The sequence below is a fragment of the Pagrus pagrus genome (genome assembly GCF_965226575.1).
Source record: "Pagrus pagrus genome assembly, chromosome: 4".
NCBI classification, from domain to species: domain Eukaryota; kingdom Metazoa; phylum Chordata; class Actinopteri; order Spariformes; family Sparidae; genus Pagrus; species Pagrus pagrus.
Genome location: NC_140188.1, coordinates 12,648,386 through 12,667,959, shown reverse-complemented (window position 1 = coordinate 12,667,959; position 19,574 = coordinate 12,648,386). Strand labels below are relative to the sequence as shown.

Sequence of the window (19,574 nt, the reverse complement as noted above, 5' to 3'; positions counted from 1 at the left end):
TCCAACACTTTTTCATATTGACATATCTAGTGTGTTATTCTTGAAATAAATAAATCAGCCTCTTCCCAAAAATGAAACATAAACAAATAAACTTTTTTAAAATCTCCCCAATACGGAAACTGCAATTGTGTTTTGAATTTTAAACATGTTCACACTTGCATCTGGGGGTAGGATGAGTGGGCAAAACTCAAAGATGGCTGCTTTAAGTCATGGCCAGGACGTCATCTGTGCCTGTCGTGGTGGCAACCAGAGAACCCACAAGTTCACACCTGTGGTCAAGGAAGCCTCCAAGCAGAAGAACGTCTCATTTTGGGCTTGAAAGGCCCAGGTGACTCCTGGGAAACCAGAAGGGCTGTCATTGCAAAACCTTTTAAAACTTGGTAATGGCATGAGTCTTGGGAGACCATGGAGAAGGACTTTCAGTCGCCCTCAAAGAGATTCTAGCAAATCAATAGACAATACAGGGAGGGAAAGTAGGGCATAGCCCCAGCTGGTTTCGTCTGGGGAGAAGAACTGCTGACCCAGAATGAGGATATTGTTTGACAGTAAAAGGAACACTTTGAGAAATCCTGTCATGACTGACAGATCCTCCATGGGGATGGCAGAGCTGGAAGGTGCAGGACAAACCTTGTCTATTTCTCTGGTGGAGGTCATTGAAGTAGTCAAAAAGCTATACAGTGGCAGTACGCTGTGGGAGATGCTGAAGGCTCTGGGCAATGTCAGTTTGGGGTCAGGGACAGTCTCAAAGGCTGGCAGCCTGGGTTTGTGATTGGCTCCATCAACTGAGATATCACATTTCTGGGCATTCTCAGGAAAAGCTTATGTCAGGGTGTCAGGTTGCTGGAAAAGGATACTTTTTAAATTTATTTTTTTGGCCTTTCATGGTTTTATTTATGAGACAGCTTAGAGAGGTGACAGAAAGGGATGACATGCAAGTGATGGGCCACAGCTTGGACTAGCACCCTGGGCAGAGGCAGCAAGGACATGACCTCTACACATGGGCCGCACGCTCTAACAATGGAGCTACCGGGGTGCTCTTAGGATTTTGTTTTGATGTTATGGGAGATATTGACAGAGCTCTTAAGCCATTCTGTTCTTGAATAAATTAAGTGAGAGCTGTGCCTGCATCCTGGGCAGGAAGTCAAGCACAGTTTTGTGCCATGTCACCAATACTTTTTGCGGAGGTGAGGATTGTGTCTCTGAGATGTTGGTCTGTTGGCTTCATCAGGTTGTGATCTCGACTAAGTGCTGGCACGCAATTGAGTCTGTCCGATGCTATGGTACTCCATGGTGGGAGTGAGTCGCTGCCCCAAGTAAAGGTGTTTAAGTATCTCGTCTTCTTTTTTGCAATTGACAGTAAAATGGACTGTGAGATCTTCAGGGCAATCGGTACTGGTTCAGCAATAATGCTGATGCTGCTCAGTTGAGGTGATTCAGGCATTTAGTTAGGATGTGTTCACTCTGCTTTAATTGTCCATGCCTTTCCAACTAGTTTACAGGTTTAGCCATATGGCATTTTGCACCTCTCTCATGGACCACTTGTGATGCTATGGTGTAGGCACGTTAGAGTAGAAGCAGGGTGATGTTCTGTCTTCCCACTTTTGGCCATGCTGAAACAATGAGCCACTTGAATTGAGTCAGGAACAGACCATTGCAGTGGAAGGAGGGTCTGTGTCTTACAGTGCACCCTAATCATCACTAGGGATGTGCACGGTTACTCGGATACTCGGGTACCCGAGTAGACAATCTGCTAATCGGTTACGAATTATTAACCGGTTAACCTAGGATTATTTCATTGTCGGCGATGCCGGGTGTATAGTCGCTCTGTTTCTCGTCTATTTCAGCCTTTACACCGACCCCACCGGTGTGTTTGTAACGTTAGCTTACCCAGAAGCCGAGCAGTCAAGCCTGTCCAATAGGGACCCGTGTGCCGTCACATGACGGGCTAAAATCCAATGGGAAAACATGATCTGCCAAAGATCGTTTATTTACATCAAGATGGTTGCTCTGTTGCCGTGTGTGATCACTACTATCAGGAAATCTCCCGTAAATCCTAATAAATAATGCGTAAATTAACATGTATGCAATATTTCGGGGTCCGCCTGCTATTCCGACATGTCTCTCTTTAGACATGCCGCTATTCCGACAAGTCTCCGACAATGGCAAAAAACAATGTCGAAATAGTGGGACGCTTGAAAAATAACTTTAATGCCTCTATTCCGACAATTACAGGTCACTGTCTAAATAGCGGCATGTCGGAATAGCAGCATGTAACCGCATTTGTAACCTTAAACTGGCTTACAACCACTCAACGAGTTCGATGCGAAACCACTTAAGGTTCAAGAAACACGAAAGCATAAGCACCGCTAATTACTGAAAAAAAAAAAAAAAAAATCCCGGGGTATAAATGCGCTCCGTCCAGAGGGGAAACTTTTTTTTTTCCCAGTCATAAACTCATATGTGCATCTTAAACTCCAATCTACTCTTATTAACCACCTGATATTTTGTCTGACGGCGCTGTGTGTCAGCAATGCGCTGTCTGATGGACAGAGCGCATTTATGAGTCATATATTTTATTACTCGGTTACTCGATTAGGACCAGGTTCGGGTACTCGGTTAGAAAATTACTCGAAATGCCCATCCCTAATCATCACTGGTGGGAAGTGGAAATTGCTGACCATTCTGGGTTTGCATCCCTTCTGACAGACAACATTTGACTAATCTCCATTGTGATGCTTTCAAGAAAGTATTTTAATAGTGCCATATTTTCTCCCACAAAGTTGCCTTAAAAGCAGACTCCTGTTGGCTCACATACAGTACCATGTGACATGCAACAACAGTGGTTCCATTCTGGCCAGGGACTTTTGTTGTACGTCATATTACCCTCTCCCCACATTTCCTGTCAGTGTCCCTACTGCTACTACCAAAAAAGACCTAAAAAAATAGCCTCAAGTGTCCTCAGAGAGATGTTGGTGTTTCAATCATATAGGGCATCCTGATCTGATCTGGAAATCATGGAAATTACATTAAAAAGAAGGTTCAGGACACTAGGGCAGATTTGAGTGATAATAATAAAAGCTAAACCTTATATATCTAGTAATCTGTGCATTGCTGCAAAGATGAACACACATTTGAAATTGTTTGTCTGATCAAGCTTGCCTGGCCACGTGTATTTGTCTCACACATTGATTACATTTTTTATTCAACTGCTATGTGGAAGTAATTGATTCCCTAAAACACACTGGCACAAGTTTCTTCAGGGTCTTAAGTTGTCATCCTAAATCCGTTTCCGTGTCACAATGTTATATTAATGTTCATTTTGAAAATGTCCTTAGAATGTGGAAGAACAAAATAGGCCATAATTACAAGCATCTCCATCAAGAAAATTTGGTTTAGTTTTTGTAATAAACTCAAACTTTAACAAAATGACAAATTGACCTATTGTCAATGAAAAACCTTTTGGCCCCTACCTTTACACATTAATTGTCCCTTAAGGCTGATATTAATTTAGTTTTATAGAGAGAAATCAAAGCAAATTTGGAAAAACTGAGGATAAACAAGGAGAAATCTGCCCTTAATAATAACGATAATCTTGACAAATGTCAGTTTAAAAAAATCAACAAATCAAAAGGAGGAGCAGATTTATTCTTAAATATATGTTTTCTAGAACATAATTGTTGACAATTCCATATCATTGAGGCCTACTTTTATTATATTTCCAATTTTATTGGAGTAGCTACAGATAAAAACAACAAAAAGTTTGGGAAAGAAGAGTGCATGTGTGTGTGTGTGTGTGTGTGTGTGTGTGTGTGTGTGTGCGGTGTGTTGGGGTGGTGACTTGTTTGTGAACTTGCACATCAGGAATAACTTATGACGCTGTAGTGTTTTTTTAATTTTAATTTTAATCAGTCATGAATAACAACCTCTACTGAAGTGAACACCCACTTGGGAGAACTTGTTGTTGTGTATATTCTGGAAGGGCGGTGGCGCAATTGCATCATCCTAAACCTGCCAATTTACCCTTTACCCAGGGGGCTGAGAGGGAAACAAGGGGCAAGCGGGGCAAGCAAAGACAAGCAACTGTTTCCGACAAGACTGATGACATCTGGCCTGAGGCTGTGAAACAGGAGCTCACCAGGTGTTGTGTTGCAAATTAATTAATTTAGAGTCATTCGTGAAAGGTGATTGCCTCTTTCAAAACAAGCCGCTCACATTAATTAACAAAACAACATTATTCAGTAACAGCTACACTAATTAGTTTGATAAAATAGATAGAGAAACAAAGAACAGATAGTTTATCTGGGTGCATGAAATAATTTTATTGGGATTTATATGCTTCTGTGATTCACACAAGGTGTTTATTAACAACACAAAAGTTTCAAACGGTTATTCAGACAGTGAGGATAACATTAAACTTTGAAATACAGTACCACTCATCTTGTAAGTGTCTGAAAAAATAAACCTGACAAAACATGTTATGTAGAATGTATGATTCGGGTCATAAATGTCATAATAACACACACACACACACACACACACACACACACACACACACGTGCACAAAAGCTGGTACAAGGCTTAGCATGCTTTAATGTTATATTTTACTGGAAAATAAACCTGATTCATTATAACCACTGCCAAGGAGGTTATGTGATCTTTTTCATTTGTTGGTTGGTTTGATTAGATCAGATCAGATTAACTTTATTGTCCAATTTCCCTATGGCTTCTCCCAAAGTACAACAAAACTACATTTGCCACACAGCACAACATACCATTGAAAACATACAAATATGCAACATACAATAGTACAACTAGGCAGGTAACATACTGACGGGTTTCCATGAAACTGGATAGAGGATGGGTCTCGGCCCTGAATAGGCCCCATTAACTTTTGGTGCAGATCCGGATTCTCACTTTCTTTAACATTTTCAACATTTTCATACATTTCTCAGAGAGTAATGCATGGATCTTGATGTAATGTAATGGGGAAAAAAAAATCTGCCGTACTTTAGGTGGCTGGTACCTATGAGTGAGTACAATTTGATGCGGATCCAAATAATGATCTGGATCTAGTGGATTTATACATGTTTTATTTGACATTGGATTAGATGTGATGGAATTAAAGTGGACTATTGGGCCTTGACTGAGGTATGTGCTTGGATATTTGGATGTAATTTTATTTAAAGGATAACTACCGCTTTTTACAACCTGGACCTTATTTCTAGCAAAATATATGGTCATTTACTCACCCAGATAACTTTGGTGTCAATTGGCGTCGTTCGGACGAAATTAGATCCAGTGTAGCGCCGGTATATCCATATAATGCGAGTAACGGGGCATCGACACACAGCCTCTATAACGCATTATCTGCCACGAAACTAGTTCATTTCACCAATATTTTGTTATGATATGCTAATGCTATTCCCCTCTGAGTCAGGGCTCGTCTATTGTCAACATCCGGGGTCTGTAGGTTGATCTACTACCTCTGACCTGGAAGATGTCGTCTCTGAGCTGCGCGCGCACCCGCGACAGCCCGGCTTGTTTACCTGTAGCTGCTACTGCTAGTTTGACCCCGGATGTTGATAACGGACGAGCCCGGACTCAGAGGGGAATAGCACTAGCATATCATGACAAAATATTGGTGAAATGAACTAGTTTCGTGGCAGATAATGCGTTATATAGAGGCTGTGTGTCGATGCCCCGTTACTCGCATTATATGGATATATCGGCGCTACACTGGATCTAATTTCGTCCGAACGACGCCGAATGACACCAAAGTTATCTGGGTGAGTAAATGACCATATATTTTGCTAGAAAAAAGGTCCAGGTTGTAAAAAACGGTAGTTATCCTTTAACTGGAGGGCATACATAATTGTTCTGGTCACCAGAGTTGGGAAGCATGGTCTGAAACACATTTCCTCTCCAAGCACCTTCATACACCCCTACAGAGAGATGAATCTGCCTTGTTAGACTCTTTGAAAAAGCCCCCAAATCATCAGAAATTCTCTGCAAAATGTCGCATTTTACAAAAGACACTCTTCTGGGCCTCTTTAGGTGTCCATGTAATCATCAGACAGCCAGTTTTCAGGCAGAGTGAAAAGACTTATCACAAAAGATGACCTTATCGAAGTCCTTATGGTTTTTGCTGGCCTTTGGCAAACAAAGCACTTGTGTGCTGTTTAAAATTCCAGTCCCTCTGGGAGTCTGTAATGGTAATTCACTTCAGATGATGTTTCTCTGAATTTCTGAAGGTCATCCTTTGAATCCTAAAGCAAAGCCAGATTTCTGAAAAATTTTAATTCAGTTGAAAGGTTGTGCACAGTGCAGAAGTTCCCCTCTGGTATTTAGCAACCTTTATTTCAGCATCTTATTGGGGAAAATATACAGTCTTAATCATTTTTAAGAAGTGCAGCCATTAACAATATATCATGCCTAATGAACTGTCTTAACACTGGGTCACAACAAGGTTTCTAAGTATTGTAACCTATAATAAAATACTTTTTGATCATTAAGCAACACAAGGCTTGGGTGGTACATCACGGGGGGGTTTAAAAAGTCAAAATATAGATTTTGACCGACGTCTATCCTCTATGATCTTACAGACTTACGGATCTCTGAACTTTTTTTTGACTGAAATGCTTTTAATGTAAGCAGCTGCTGATAGAGCTCAGCTTGCATTAATAGCATAACATAATAACATAATAATAACATTGAACTTTCTTACAGAAATCTCAGCAATCGGTCTTTTGCAGCACTTTGTTCCCATGATGCATCGTGATGAGTTTACTCTCTTGGCCCAACTGGTTCAGAATGGAGCAGCTAGGCTCTTTACTGTTTTTTAACTGAGTACTCACATTAAACACAATGTTAAGCCTAAATTAGGCTTTATATATTTTTTTTAGGATCGATGTTCCAATTCCAACTAGATCTACATTATAGACACCCTTATCAGCCAAAGTGCATGATCAGATCCTCTAGTTGTTGCTGTGCCAAGCAGTCAGTCAATCAATCAATCAATCAATCAATCAATCAATCAATCAATCAATGTGTGTCAATCTTTTACCTTTGGATTGTTGATTGTCTTATTATATCATGGTTCTTTATGTTTCACCCAACATTGGTCCATTTCAACCTTGATACACTTATGTCCATTAATATTTATATTTGACTCATTATGTTTATTGCTTTACCTTATTCCTATTGTACTCAACATTACAGCAGCATCCTCCTCATCATCATATGTCATTATATCAGCTGTTCAGCATTGCACAACATTGCCAGGAGATGGCAACATTGCCCATGGTATGACAATGCTCAGATTACAAAGCAAAGACAAGGGTATAATTTTGTGTCTGTGTGTTTATACTAATGGGCCGGAAATGTGTTTATGAGTTTAGCCATTACATTTTGTTGTTTTTTTCCATTGGGTTTGGTCAAGTTTGTAGTCACACAACAACCACAGGGGCTGGTAGAAACTTTCTAGCTCGAACCTCTTACCCTTTAAACCTTAGAAAACATTAGGACAAAATTCACGACTCTAATCATAATCATAACTACTTAACATGTACTTCTAAGGACAGCATGTGGTGGTATAGGTTTATGAACTGACTGATGTCTGTCCTGTGCAGTCAACCTGTTGTAAATGGTGGGTTCATGGCTATTGTGATATTAAATCTACTGAAAACCAGCCTAACGCGATTTTAATCTCACATTTTAATATAAAATTGTATGGTTAATTCTCCACCAAAACAGAACAATTGTTTAGAATCTAAATATAATTACGCCAGTGTCGGCTGGTAATGTTTTCACCACATGACTGTATGTGTCGTCATGGCAAAATGTGGTCCTGGAGACACCTATTGTATAACAGGAAGAACCGCAGAAGCACAACTTTGAAACATGCAGTCACGAAACCACACATACGTGTAGTGAGATCAAAATGAAGTTTTCAGGTGGTGTTACAACCCACAAGCCATTACCCCTGGTTGGGAATCACTATTTTAGACAATAATGTATTCAAACTTAGTGGCAACAGTTTAGTGAAGGCCCTTCCCTCTTTCAATAGCCAGGTCCATTAGAATAGGTGGTTGGTATAGAAACTCCACAGAGCCCTGACCTCAACCCCATCAGACAACTTCGGATGAAGGCCACATCGCCCAACATTAGTGCTCAATCTGACTAATGCTCTAGTGACTGAATGGGATGAAATCCTGTCATTAAGTTTAAAAATCTTTGGACAGTGGCCTTCCCATAGGGTGGGCTGTTGTTGGAGCATATTGTTGTCCATGGTTTTGGAATGAGATGTTAAACAGTCATACTTCTAAGGGTGTAATGTATAGGTAACCACATGCTATGTAATAGATAGACAATCATTAGTGTGCTTATACACTGTTACGTGCTATGTGCTGATCAACATGGTAAATGGTGCTTTTCATTTGTAAGTATGTATTTGTACTTTCCGTCTTTCTTTGCACACTGTGCTTAAAAATTTAATAAAATCTCATTCAACAGTTACTTATTTTGAACTATGGCAAACAATTTTATGAACTGATCTAACTTGACATGTTCTCAGACTACCGGTCAGCACATCACATTAAGACTGGTTCCCCCATACCACATTTTAAAATAAAAGCATTGAAACTCCAAACTATCTCTTTCTTTATTTCATGATTGAAGTTGTTCGAAAGTTCAAAAAGGCAATATCACTTGGGCTCCTGGGAAGAGTCTTGCAAATCCATCAAGTTCTCCAGTAGAGACCCTGAGGGGATCATGATGCAACAATAAGGGAAGTTTCCAGTGTAAGCTGAGAGGAGAGGTGTGGAGGCAGGCTGGAGATGCCGTGAACTCTAGAGGGAGGCTGTTAGTTCATTAGAATGTATTATTGTTGTGAGTGGGAAGTGCTTGAGGTGTAAGTCATTGTCAGGCCTGAGGCCTCTTGCACTTCACCACATGTGTTCCTACTAAATAAGCCCCCCAAAGACATACTCTCTTAGGAGGTGGAAAGTGTTTCATAAACTAACAGGCATCTCTACAAACACAAACAACAACTTCTTTTTAATTAAAGTGGGCCTAAGAGGCACATCAGCTGATTATTAAACAACACGTTGGATGAAACATAACAAAAACACCAAATTAAAAACCACATGGTCTGATGCCTTGCCAAATTAGCTGGGTTGAATTGTTTATTTTAAATAGTTGTCAAAAGTGCATCTATAATTCCCTTATCCAAATACCGTACTCACTAAAAATGATATACAACAAAATAATAGAAAAGGAAATCCAAATGTGTCAAAATCATTAATCACTAATAAGGATGATCATTGTGCAATGAGACAAATAGATATTCCATTCTTTTATACTGTATTGCTTTGTGTTATAATGATGCACAGTCTGATGCAAGTTCACTGTCGCTGTGGAGATATTTGCCACTTTAACCCCCAGTTATGGGCCACTATACATACCAAAATGCCAAAATGTGTTATGATTATAGTCAAAATAAAGAAGTTTCAATTAAGGACAATGAAATGACAGTCTTTTACTTTGCACAGCTTAAAGGCTCATTCCCCTTCTTACATTAAAAAACAAACAGAAACATTGAGTTCATGCCTTTCTTTCATCATTAAAGTTTGTTGAGTTCAAAAGGCAACATCATGGTCATGGGCTCCAGGGCACAGTCTTGACAAAGAGCTCAAGTTCTCCAGGAGAAATCCTGAGGGGATTATGATGCAACAGCAATGAAGGGAAGTTTACAAGTGAATGGAGCGATGTGGAGGCACTGTGAACTCTAAAGGGAGTTAGTTAGTTTGTTAGTTGGAAGACCCTGAAGTGTTGGTCATGGTCATCTCTGCAAACACACAAACAGCTTTTTCTTTTTAATTAAAGAGGGCTTAAGAGGCATATCTGCTAACTAATAAACAGCCCTTTGGCTGAAAAATAACAATAACACCAAATTAAATATCCCATGGTCCAATGCTCTGATAAATCAGGTGTGTTGTATTGTTTATTTTGATCAGTTGTCAAAAGTGTGACTTTAATTCCCTTATCCAAATACAGAATTCCTTGAAAATGATGTGACACGTAAGGTAAAATAATACAAATACGAACATAAATGTGCAAAGTAATGTAAAACAAATGAGTATGATCAGTCATCCCCTTTAATTCAATTAAGACAAATCAAATATCAAATAAAACATATTTAAATCTGCTACATCCAGATTTTTATTTTGGTCTGCATCAAATTGTACTCACTCATAGATATCATCCACCTAAATGTGGCAGATTGTTTGCGAGATTGGGCCTTTTTTGACATCCTTCTGTTTAAGTGTAGTGTTTAAGACAATGAGAAAAATATTCCTGGATCCGTCCCTTATTCTGATCTACACCAAAAATGTATTGGGGTCTATTCTGGGCTGAAACCCATCCTCCATCCAAGTTTCGTGAAAATCTTTTTTGAATTTATTGTGTAATCCTGCTGATAAACCAACCAACAAATGTTCACAGGTGAAAACATAACCTCCTATATACAATTACATTATTGAAATGGGAATTTACTGCCTTAAAAGTGGCTTTGGTGACTACAATGTTGTTTGACTTATATGAAATTCAGCATATGTTTGAAAATCATTTTGTATGATGATAGGATACAGATTGCACAGCACAGCAGCATACTTTCAGCAGAGGTCTGTTCACCTCACTTTTACCTGTGGCCACTCTTTTCTTGATCAATAAGCACACTTCCTTGGTGAAGGCCAACAACTCCGAGCTGAGCTTCCAGCTCTTCTCCTTTACTCTGTGTTTCTGTGTTATGAAAATACCAGTATGTCTTTAACTTTTTCATTCTCTTTCTTTCTTTTTTGCTTTAGGTTTGTTGAAGGTTTCAGGTTAGGGTAGTTCTAGATATCACTGTCAAAGAAGTGCCTGTATATTTTACCATTTCAATCCCTTTCTCTCTTGCTGGAATTTTTTGTTGAATTAAAAAGTCAACATGAAGGTCAAATAGAAGCTCTAGGGTTAGGGTCATGGCTTGGCAGGGTTGGAGCTAGGGTTGATAGATATCAGTATAAATGAATTGCCCATATACATTGACCATAATGTCACATCATGGTTTATAATGTTAGGGTTATGGTAAGAATAATGTGAAATGCTTTTCATTACTTTTTCATTCCCTTTCTTTCTTTCTTTCTTTCTTTCTTTCTTTCTTTCTTTCTTTCCTTCTTTCCTTCTTTCCTTCTTTCTTTAAGTTTGTTGAGTTAAAAGGTCAAAATCATGGTCACATGGAAGTTTAGGCTGCAGGGCACCGTCTTGACAAAGGCCTGCAGTAGAGACCCTGAGGGGATCATGATGCAACATGGAGGGAGGTTTCCAGAGTAAGTTGAGGAGGAGTGTGAAGGCTGGCTGGAGACTCTGTGAACTCAAGGGGGGAGTTTGTTGGCCCAGTCAGGTGTTTGTGAACGTGAATAGCCGGAGGTGTAAGGCAAGGCCATCTCTACAAACACACAAACAACAATTTCTTTTTAATTGAAGAGGGCTTAAGAGGCATATCTGCTGTCTAATAAACATCCCTTTGACTGGAAAATAACAATAACACCAAATTAAATATCACATGGTCGAATGCTTTGCTAAATCAGGTGTGTTTAATTTGTTTATTTTGATCAGCTGTCAAAAGTGTAACTTTAATTCTCTTATCCAAGTACAATGATGTAGGGATGATGCAAGACAAAATGCAATGTAAATGTGTCAGAATCATTTATTTTAGTATAATCATTGTGTAAACAAAGAAATACATATTTTTTCACTTTTAAAATTCCTGTTTTTAGTACAAAATCTTTGTGGCGAGCTGATACAGTTTATCTGAAATAAAAAGAAGAAAATGACAATATGAAAGAAACATCTGCAGATTAGATCAAACATATCTGAACACTGTCGGTGTTCATATTATCAATTGCATTAAATGTCTCAGTTCTCCTTTTACTCTCTTCGTCGCCTCTTTTTAATTTTCACAGTTTTAAAACTAAAATCTGTTTTCAAATCGGTCGACTCCTAACTGGAGGAAGCAAGTACTTTATTAATTTTGCAGAGGGGGTACATATACATACATACTGTACAATACATATATACAAGACAAGAATGACTCATAATTTGCCTCAAAACACAGAAGAAATATGTGTGTACATTCGAAACTGCCATCAAATGAACAGTCTTTGCATTTGTTTAGTAGTATTATTAGAATTGTGAACTTCATGAGTTCTAAACTAATACTAGTACTTTGTCACTTAGTTATTTCTGTTTTCAGCAAAACTACTTCAGAAAACTTCATAATTAATATGTGTGTGCATAATTAACACACCTTAGGAACTGTGGCTGACAGCACTTCTGTCAAAAAAGGGCTGTAACGATAAACTTACTCAGATAAGAGTTAAAGAAGGAGAGGTCAAATATGAAGTTTGAAGTTTCTTTCTTTTAGTTTCTTGCTCAAAGTTTGAGAAAGATTTTTGTCCCAACATTTTGTGGCATCAACAGCAGGGCCTGCTGGTTTTAGTTATTTCTTACATGACAGGCCTTTATGCCTATTTGTCTGTTCACATGTCCAGACCAGAAAAGATGGACCCTGTGTACCTGCTGTTTTTTCATACACAGAACAGCAGTATTAAAGACCTTCCCATTGACTGCAATTTAAGGGCCAAGCAGAGCATTGTAGTGAATGTAATTCTGTTTCAAGAGATGGAAGAAGTACTCAAATCCCTTATTTAAGCCAAAATAGAAATGCTTGAGCATAATAATATCCTGTATTTACAATTGTATTAAAACTAGAAGTACAGAAGTAAAATAACTAATTGTGCAGAATGCAGGGTGTTGTATTAAAAATACTATGTTGCACTGTTATTATTGTTGATCAGTGTTGGAGGTAAAAGTAATATAGTTATTTTAGCAGTAACGGAGTAATATAACGTGTAACTAATAATATTTCAGAAATATATCACTACAATTATGTCACGTAATGCATTACAATCCACGACCGAAGTAAAGCATTTTAGTGTTTGTTGGGTTTTTAAAAAAAAATCTATCCACACCGTACATTTCCATATTAATACAGGCTATGCTTGTGATTACTATAGCCTAGCCTATACATTCGTTGTTCAGTCTCTGTGTGACTGAAATGAGCTTTTTTTTGTCATTACAGGCTACACTATAGGTCTACTGTGTTTCATATGATAAAGCCTACAGTTAAAATATTTATATCTATCTCATAATATATCATACTTGATGGTCCTTGTCTGCCTGCTCATCCCTGTGTCCAAGGCCATTTGTTCATTTAAAAAGATCTAGGCTATTTAACTGTCCTTTATACTGTAGATTATTTGGGCATTACATTGAAAGTCACTAAAAACTAGTGTAATAAGTAATATATTTCTCTACACAGACAGTAATATTGTAACATGATATATTACTTTAAAATGAAGTTAACTAGTAATATGTAATATATTGCATTTTGAAAGTAACCTGCCCAACACGTGCTGAAATAGTGCAATTGCTTACTGTGGAGGTATTATTTTTCCTATTTTATATCTTGTTGGAAAATTCAATATAAAGCAATGCATCAGATAGAACATATCAGGTGCTGTGTACAAATAATTTAATATGCAAATTAACTACATCTACCGCAGCGCAATAATTTCATGAATTAATTCCATGACAAGACACAACTGTCCTGTCTTACTTATCTCTGATTGGATAGTAAGAGGTGAGCGAGCTCTGCCGCCACCTAAGATTATAAAATGTCAAACTTAAGACCGCTTTGATCCCGACCTGACTGGGTGGCTTTGCGCCATCGACAATCGGGAGTGGAAAATGTCACAAGTGATAACAGGTCTGGTTTTCATGGAGCTGCTGTTGGCATTTGGAGTGGCGGAGGAGGAAGCTCCTTTCTGTCAGATACGAGGGAGTCCAGAGTTCCCTCTGCTGTCGAAAGAGGGAGATGTCATGATTGGGGGAGCCTTTTCCATCCACAGTAAAATTACACAGCCTCTGCTTTCATTCACAGAGAAACCAACACGACTTAAATGTTCCAGGTTATTTTCAGCACTGTTTAAATGTATATTCTCATGAGTTTTGTTACACCAAAAAACAAGTTTGTATTTTTCTATTCTTGTCTCAGGGTCAACCTCAGAGAGTTTCGATTTGCCCAGACCATGATCTTCGCAATTGAGGAAATAAACAGAAGTGAATTTCTTCTTCCCAATGTTTCTGTCGGTTACCGTATTTATGACAACTGTGGCTCAACATTATCCTCAATGCGTGCAGCAATGGCTCTGATGAACGGTGATGAGTTGAGTTCAGGAAAAAGCTGCTCTGGTCAATCAGCTGTTCATGCAATCATTGGAGAGTCTGAATCCTCTTCAACCATTGTGCTGTCACGCACTACTGGACCATTCAAAATACCAGTGGTAAGAAGATTGTTTATGTGCATCAATGTGTATCGTATGCAAGCTCTCCTCATTCTGTCTCCCTCTTTGTGTATTCTCAGATAAGTCATTCAGCTACTTGTGAGTGTTTGAGCAACAGGAAGGAGTATCCTTCTTTTTATCGAACGATTGCCAGCGACCTCTACCAAAGCCGGGCCCTCGCCCAGCTGGTCAAGCACTTTGGCTGGACTTGGGTCGGGGCCGTCAACAGTGACAGTGATTATGGCAACAATGGCATGGCCATCTTCCTTGCTGCAGCGCAGGAGGAAGGAGTGTGTGTGGAGTATACAGAGAAATTTCACAGGGCAGAACCAGAAAAACTCATGAAAGTGGTAGACGTGATCAGAAAGAGCACTGCCCGGGTCATCGTTGCTTTCCTGGCCCACGTAGAGATGAACAACCTTCTACAACAGTTGAGTCTACACAACATCACAGGCCTGCAGTTTATTGGTGTGGAGGCCTGGATCACTGCTGACAGCCTGGTGACTCCCACCAGCTTCAGTGTGCTGGGAGGCTCACTGGGTTTTGCTGTGCAAAAGGCCAATATCAGTGGTTTGGATGATTTTTTAATCAAAGGTTTCTGGGAGACAGAGTTTGTGTGCAAGGAGAAAATTGGGAACACCATCAGTGATAAAGCAACTTGCAAAGAAAATCAGGATCTAATTGAGTTTAAAGATTATGATGATGATGTGGCAGAGCTGAGATACTCCAGTAACATCTACAAAGCCATCTATGCTGTGGCCCATTCTCTGCACAGCATCCTAAACTGCTCCAAAAGTCAGGGCTGTGACAAAAATGTAAAGGTTACTCCCTGGCAGGTAAGAAAAAAATAGTTTTAAACTGTTTATTTCTTTTTCTGTAAATTAATATTTTGACACATGATTTGAATGCCGTTTAGATGGTGGAGACTTTGAAGCAGGTGAATTTGACAATTAAAACCGGGGACCAGGTTTGGTTTGACAGCAGTGGAGCAGCTGTGGCCCGATATGAGGTGGTGAACTGGCAGCGTGGATCAGACGGCTCAGTCCAGTTTAAACCTGTTGGCTACTATGATGCCTCCCTGCCTCCTGGACAGAAGTTTGTCCTCAAGACTGAAGCCATAATGTGGCCTGGAGGAAAGATAGAGGCAAATATCTGAATTGACAGCAAAACTAAAACCATGTAATATGAACATATTTCATCTTGTACAATCCCTTAAAAAAACTTAACATTGTTCATTTTCTTTGATTCAAAGCTGCCTGTGTCAGTGTGCAGTGAGAGCTGTCGTCCAGGAACTTATAAAGTCCTTCAGAAAGGAAAGCCAGTCTGCTGCTATGACTGTATACCATGTGCAGATGGAGAAATCAGCAACAGCACAGGTATATGTACAACAGGCCTGAGACATGGCAATTTGGATACGTTGTTTGCTTTCCATACTCTGTGTATCATGGTAAAATTAGCTATGGTGCAGTCTTTTATTTACGTTTTTAGGATGTAATTTATTAAGTTACAATAATATTGACAATATTTCTGTTACAGATTCTAATGACTGCAAAAAGTGTCCTGAAGAGTATTGGTCCAATCAAAACAGAGATGCATGTATACTGAAAAATGTCGAGTTCCTCTACTTCACTGAGGTTATGGGTATAATACTTGTATTTTTCACTTTGTTTGGTGTCCTCTTTACTTTAATTGTGGCCATTCTTTTCTTGATCAATAAGGACACTCCCTTGGTGAAGGCCAACAACTCTGAGCTGAGCTTCCTGCTGCTCTTCTCCTTGACTCTGTGTTTCCTGTGTTCTCTGACTTTCATAGGTCCTCCCTCTGACTGGTCCTGCATGCTGCGACACACAGCATTCGGCATCACCTTTGTCCTCTGTATCTCTTGTGTTCTCGGTAAAACATTAGTGGTGTTAATGGCCTTTAGAGCAACACTCCCAGGCAGTAATATGATGAAATGGTTTGGGCCTGCACAGCAGAGACTCAGTGTTCTGGGTTTTACTCTAATACAGGTTTTAATTTGCATACTTTGGCTGACAATTAACCCTCCCTTTTCCTTCAAAAATATGACACTCTATAAAGAAAAGATTATTCTCGAGTGTGCTCTGGGATCACCTGTCGGGTTCTGGGCTGTCTTAGGATACATAGGCCTCCTAGCTTTCCTATGTTTTGTCCTCGCTTTTTTGGCCAGAAAGTTACCTGATAACTTCAATGAAGCTAAATTTATCACCTTCAGCATGCTGATATTCTGTGCAGTCTGGATCACCTTTATCCCAGCGTATGTCAGCTCTCCTGGGAAGTTCACTGTGGCGGTTGAGATATTTGCTATTTTAGCCTCCAGTTATGGGCTACTTTTCTGTATATTTGCACCAAAGTGCTTTATTATTGTACTCAAACCTGAATTTAATACAAAGAAACATCTGATGGGAAAAACAAAATCTGTATAATGGAGATATCAGTTTTAAGTAAATGAACTGTTACTACAATAACAACCACATTTTCAAAAACCTTTTAAATGTAATATTTATTAATTTAAGTATGCAGAATATTCTTCTTTGTTCTGTTTCATTTAATAATAAAAAATACTGAACATTATCCATGGTTATCTATTTTGTTATTAGGGCCTGCACTCAATGTCCAGTGTGCAAGTCTTTACCAGACATTGTCATCACAAAAGCACAATATGCACATATTTTATAAAAGCATGTGTGTAAAAGGGCTTTGTCACAAGAAGCAAAGCTGAACGTGACACCAACCTCTATCACAGAGACTGTTCTTTCTTTCGTACGGCCAGTAAGAAAGATCTGAACCTTATTATATTTCTTACTTACTTACTATATTTTTCAGGGAAGTTTCATTATGCGGCAGGTTCTCTTTTTCAGGAATGCCCTGTTCAGCCTGAGCCAGTTCCAGACATTCACACCTTGAACCTAGTCAATACAAACATGACCTATGGGCAAGTGAATGGCTCAGCAGGCTGGGAGTTAAAGGCCTTGGGTGCATGAGTGGTCTGGGGATTGAACTGTTGACAAGTCACAAGAAAGCATAAAACATATAGGATATATGATATTTAGTAAGCATATGTTCAGGGTTTCTTTCAAATATCACATGGCTAGAATTCCAGCTGTAAAGATCAATACTCACAGGAAATAAAAAAAAATGTTGGTGAGAATCAGGAGAAAACTATTTTATTTCAGATAAAGCAGGTCAGGGTCACCTCCACCTGACTTGATGTTTCAGCAGTCTAAGCTGTATTTTAGGATGCCTCAAGAACACTCAAATACTGTATGTCTCAGCTGTGACTTTAATTTTTGCATCCTAGCATGCTTATGTTACACTTAGTACATGAACATCTATGCAAACAACCACTGAATCAAAACATGCTGGTGTTTAGCCTACAGTAACAGTTTGCATGTTAGCATGCTAAACTTCAGCTGTTCTTTATTGCCACCTGCTGGACATGTAATATATTGAAGCTTTGATAATTGCCTTCACTTCAAAGTACTTAGTCATTGTGTACATACTGTATATTACTATACATAGATTGTGTATGCATAGCAACTCTATCAATTAGGCTCCTACTAAGAATGTCAGTATTTGATGATTCTGCAGGTCTAATTCACTTCATTACCAATATTTTTAGATCTTTTTTTTCTTTTGTGGTAAGACATAGGGATATGGGAACTGTGCAAAAAAGAATTATGGATTTGTCCTTTAAATGCTCACGCCATTAGTTCCTGGACAATATGAGCTGCCTGGTCAGCCAGGTGTGCAAAGAAAGTTATATTTTATTTTTAGAGCAGATGTTTTATTTTGTAGATCCAGAAAACATATCTTGGATTTGTCACCTATTTTGAATATTTGTCTTAAATTATAGAAACAAAACATAGTATTTTGATTCATACCATACATTTTGAATTTGTTATTAAATGTATGGTCTGTTTATGGATTCGATTCAACCTGACATGCATGTATGCTGTCTACTGTTCAGCACATCACATTAAAATTGTATTCCCCTACCCACATTTTAAAAAAGACAGAAACTTTAATACTATGTATGTTTTCTTTATTATAGAAGTGGACTTCAAAAGGCAACATTATGGTAAAATAGAAGTGAAAGAATTGAAAAGTTTGAGCAACAGGGCATGACAGGTCTTGACAAAGGCCTCAAGTTCTCCAGGAGAGATCCTAAGGGGATCATGATGCAACAGCCTTGAAGGGATGCTTCCAGTGTAAGCTGAGGTGTGGGGGCAGGCTGGAGACCCTGTGAACTCTAGAGGGAGTCTGTTAGTTTGTTAGAGTGTTTGTGAACAGGAAGAGCCTGAGGTGTAAGTCAAGGTCATCTAAAAAACATGCAAACAACAATTCATTTTTAATTAAAGAGGGCCTTGGAGGTACCAGCTGACAATAACCTTCCCTGTGGCTGAAAAATAACAATAACAGCAAATTAAATATCATTTGGTCGAATGCCTTGCTAAAGCAGGTGTGCTTAATTGTTTATTTTAATAAGTTGTTAAAAGTGTGACATTAATTCCCTTATCCAAATACAGAATATCCTGAAAATGATGTAACACGTAGAGTAAAATAATACAAAATGATGTTAATGTGCCAAAGTCATTAAAAAAGTAATTTATGCTTGAGGATAATGATTATGTAAGAACACAAATATATGTTTTTATTGATTTATTATTTTTTTATTTAAAGCTTCTATCATTATCACATTCTTTCTCCACCCTCACAGGTGCAGCTAACCTGGATACTCTTTATGACTCCTGTAGTGGACATGCAATAATTAGAAACACATGGTCAAGGTGAGAGGCATGCACATGGCCTCTCGCCTTGATTGGAATATGTTTCAGAGTTGCCTTAAGCGGGACAGATAGACCCTCCACTCAATGAACCTGGATTACATGTGCACACATGTCCTACATTACATTTGCACAGGAGCTCTGTCAGAAATACGGTGAGGAAACCAAGCAGACACAACTTCTCCTGCAGGAGCTTGAAATGGCAGCTAGAATGAGATGTCACCACCATCAGAGTGCTCATCCATGTGCTCAGAAAAGGCTAACAATTTACAAATATACACTATGAATGACACAATTATGGCCAAGTCGCATGACTCCACCAAGG

The 19,574-nt window shown here is 38.9% G+C and overlaps 1 protein-coding gene across 1 annotated transcript; it reads left to right on the top strand.

Moving 5' to 3' along the window:
* Nucleotides 1-13,835: 13,835 nt before the first annotated feature.
* LOC311256458 (extracellular calcium-sensing receptor-like) lies at nucleotides 13,836-16,925 on the top strand. The gene is made up of 6 exons (XM_084351540.1): nucleotides 13,836-14,069; nucleotides 14,156-14,444; nucleotides 14,525-15,280; nucleotides 15,361-15,588; nucleotides 15,697-15,820; nucleotides 15,981-16,925. The coding sequence occupies exons 1-6, from the start codon at nucleotides 13,849-13,851 to the stop codon at nucleotides 16,886-16,888; spliced, it is 2,526 nt and encodes an 841-aa protein (XP_084207666.1). The 5' UTR covers nucleotides 13,836-13,848; the 3' UTR covers nucleotides 16,889-16,925.
* Nucleotides 16,926-19,574: the final 2,649 nt, after the last annotated feature.

What these genes read in the sequence shown, in the direction of transcription:
- LOC311256458 (XM_084351540.1), top strand. Translation starts at nt 13,849, where the DNA reads ATGTCACAAGTGATAACAGGTCTGGTTTTCATGGAGCTGCTGTTGGCA. An exon ending in ACACGACTTAAATGTTCCAG is followed by an intron (nt 14,070 to 14,155) that starts GTTATTTTCAGC and finishes TTCTTGTCTCAG; the next exon opens with GGTCAACCTCAGAGAGTTTC. An exon ending in GGCCTGGAGGAAAGATAGAG is followed by an intron (nt 15,589 to 15,696) that starts GCAAATATCTGA and finishes TTTGATTCAAAG; the next exon opens with CTGCCTGTGTCAGTGTGCAG.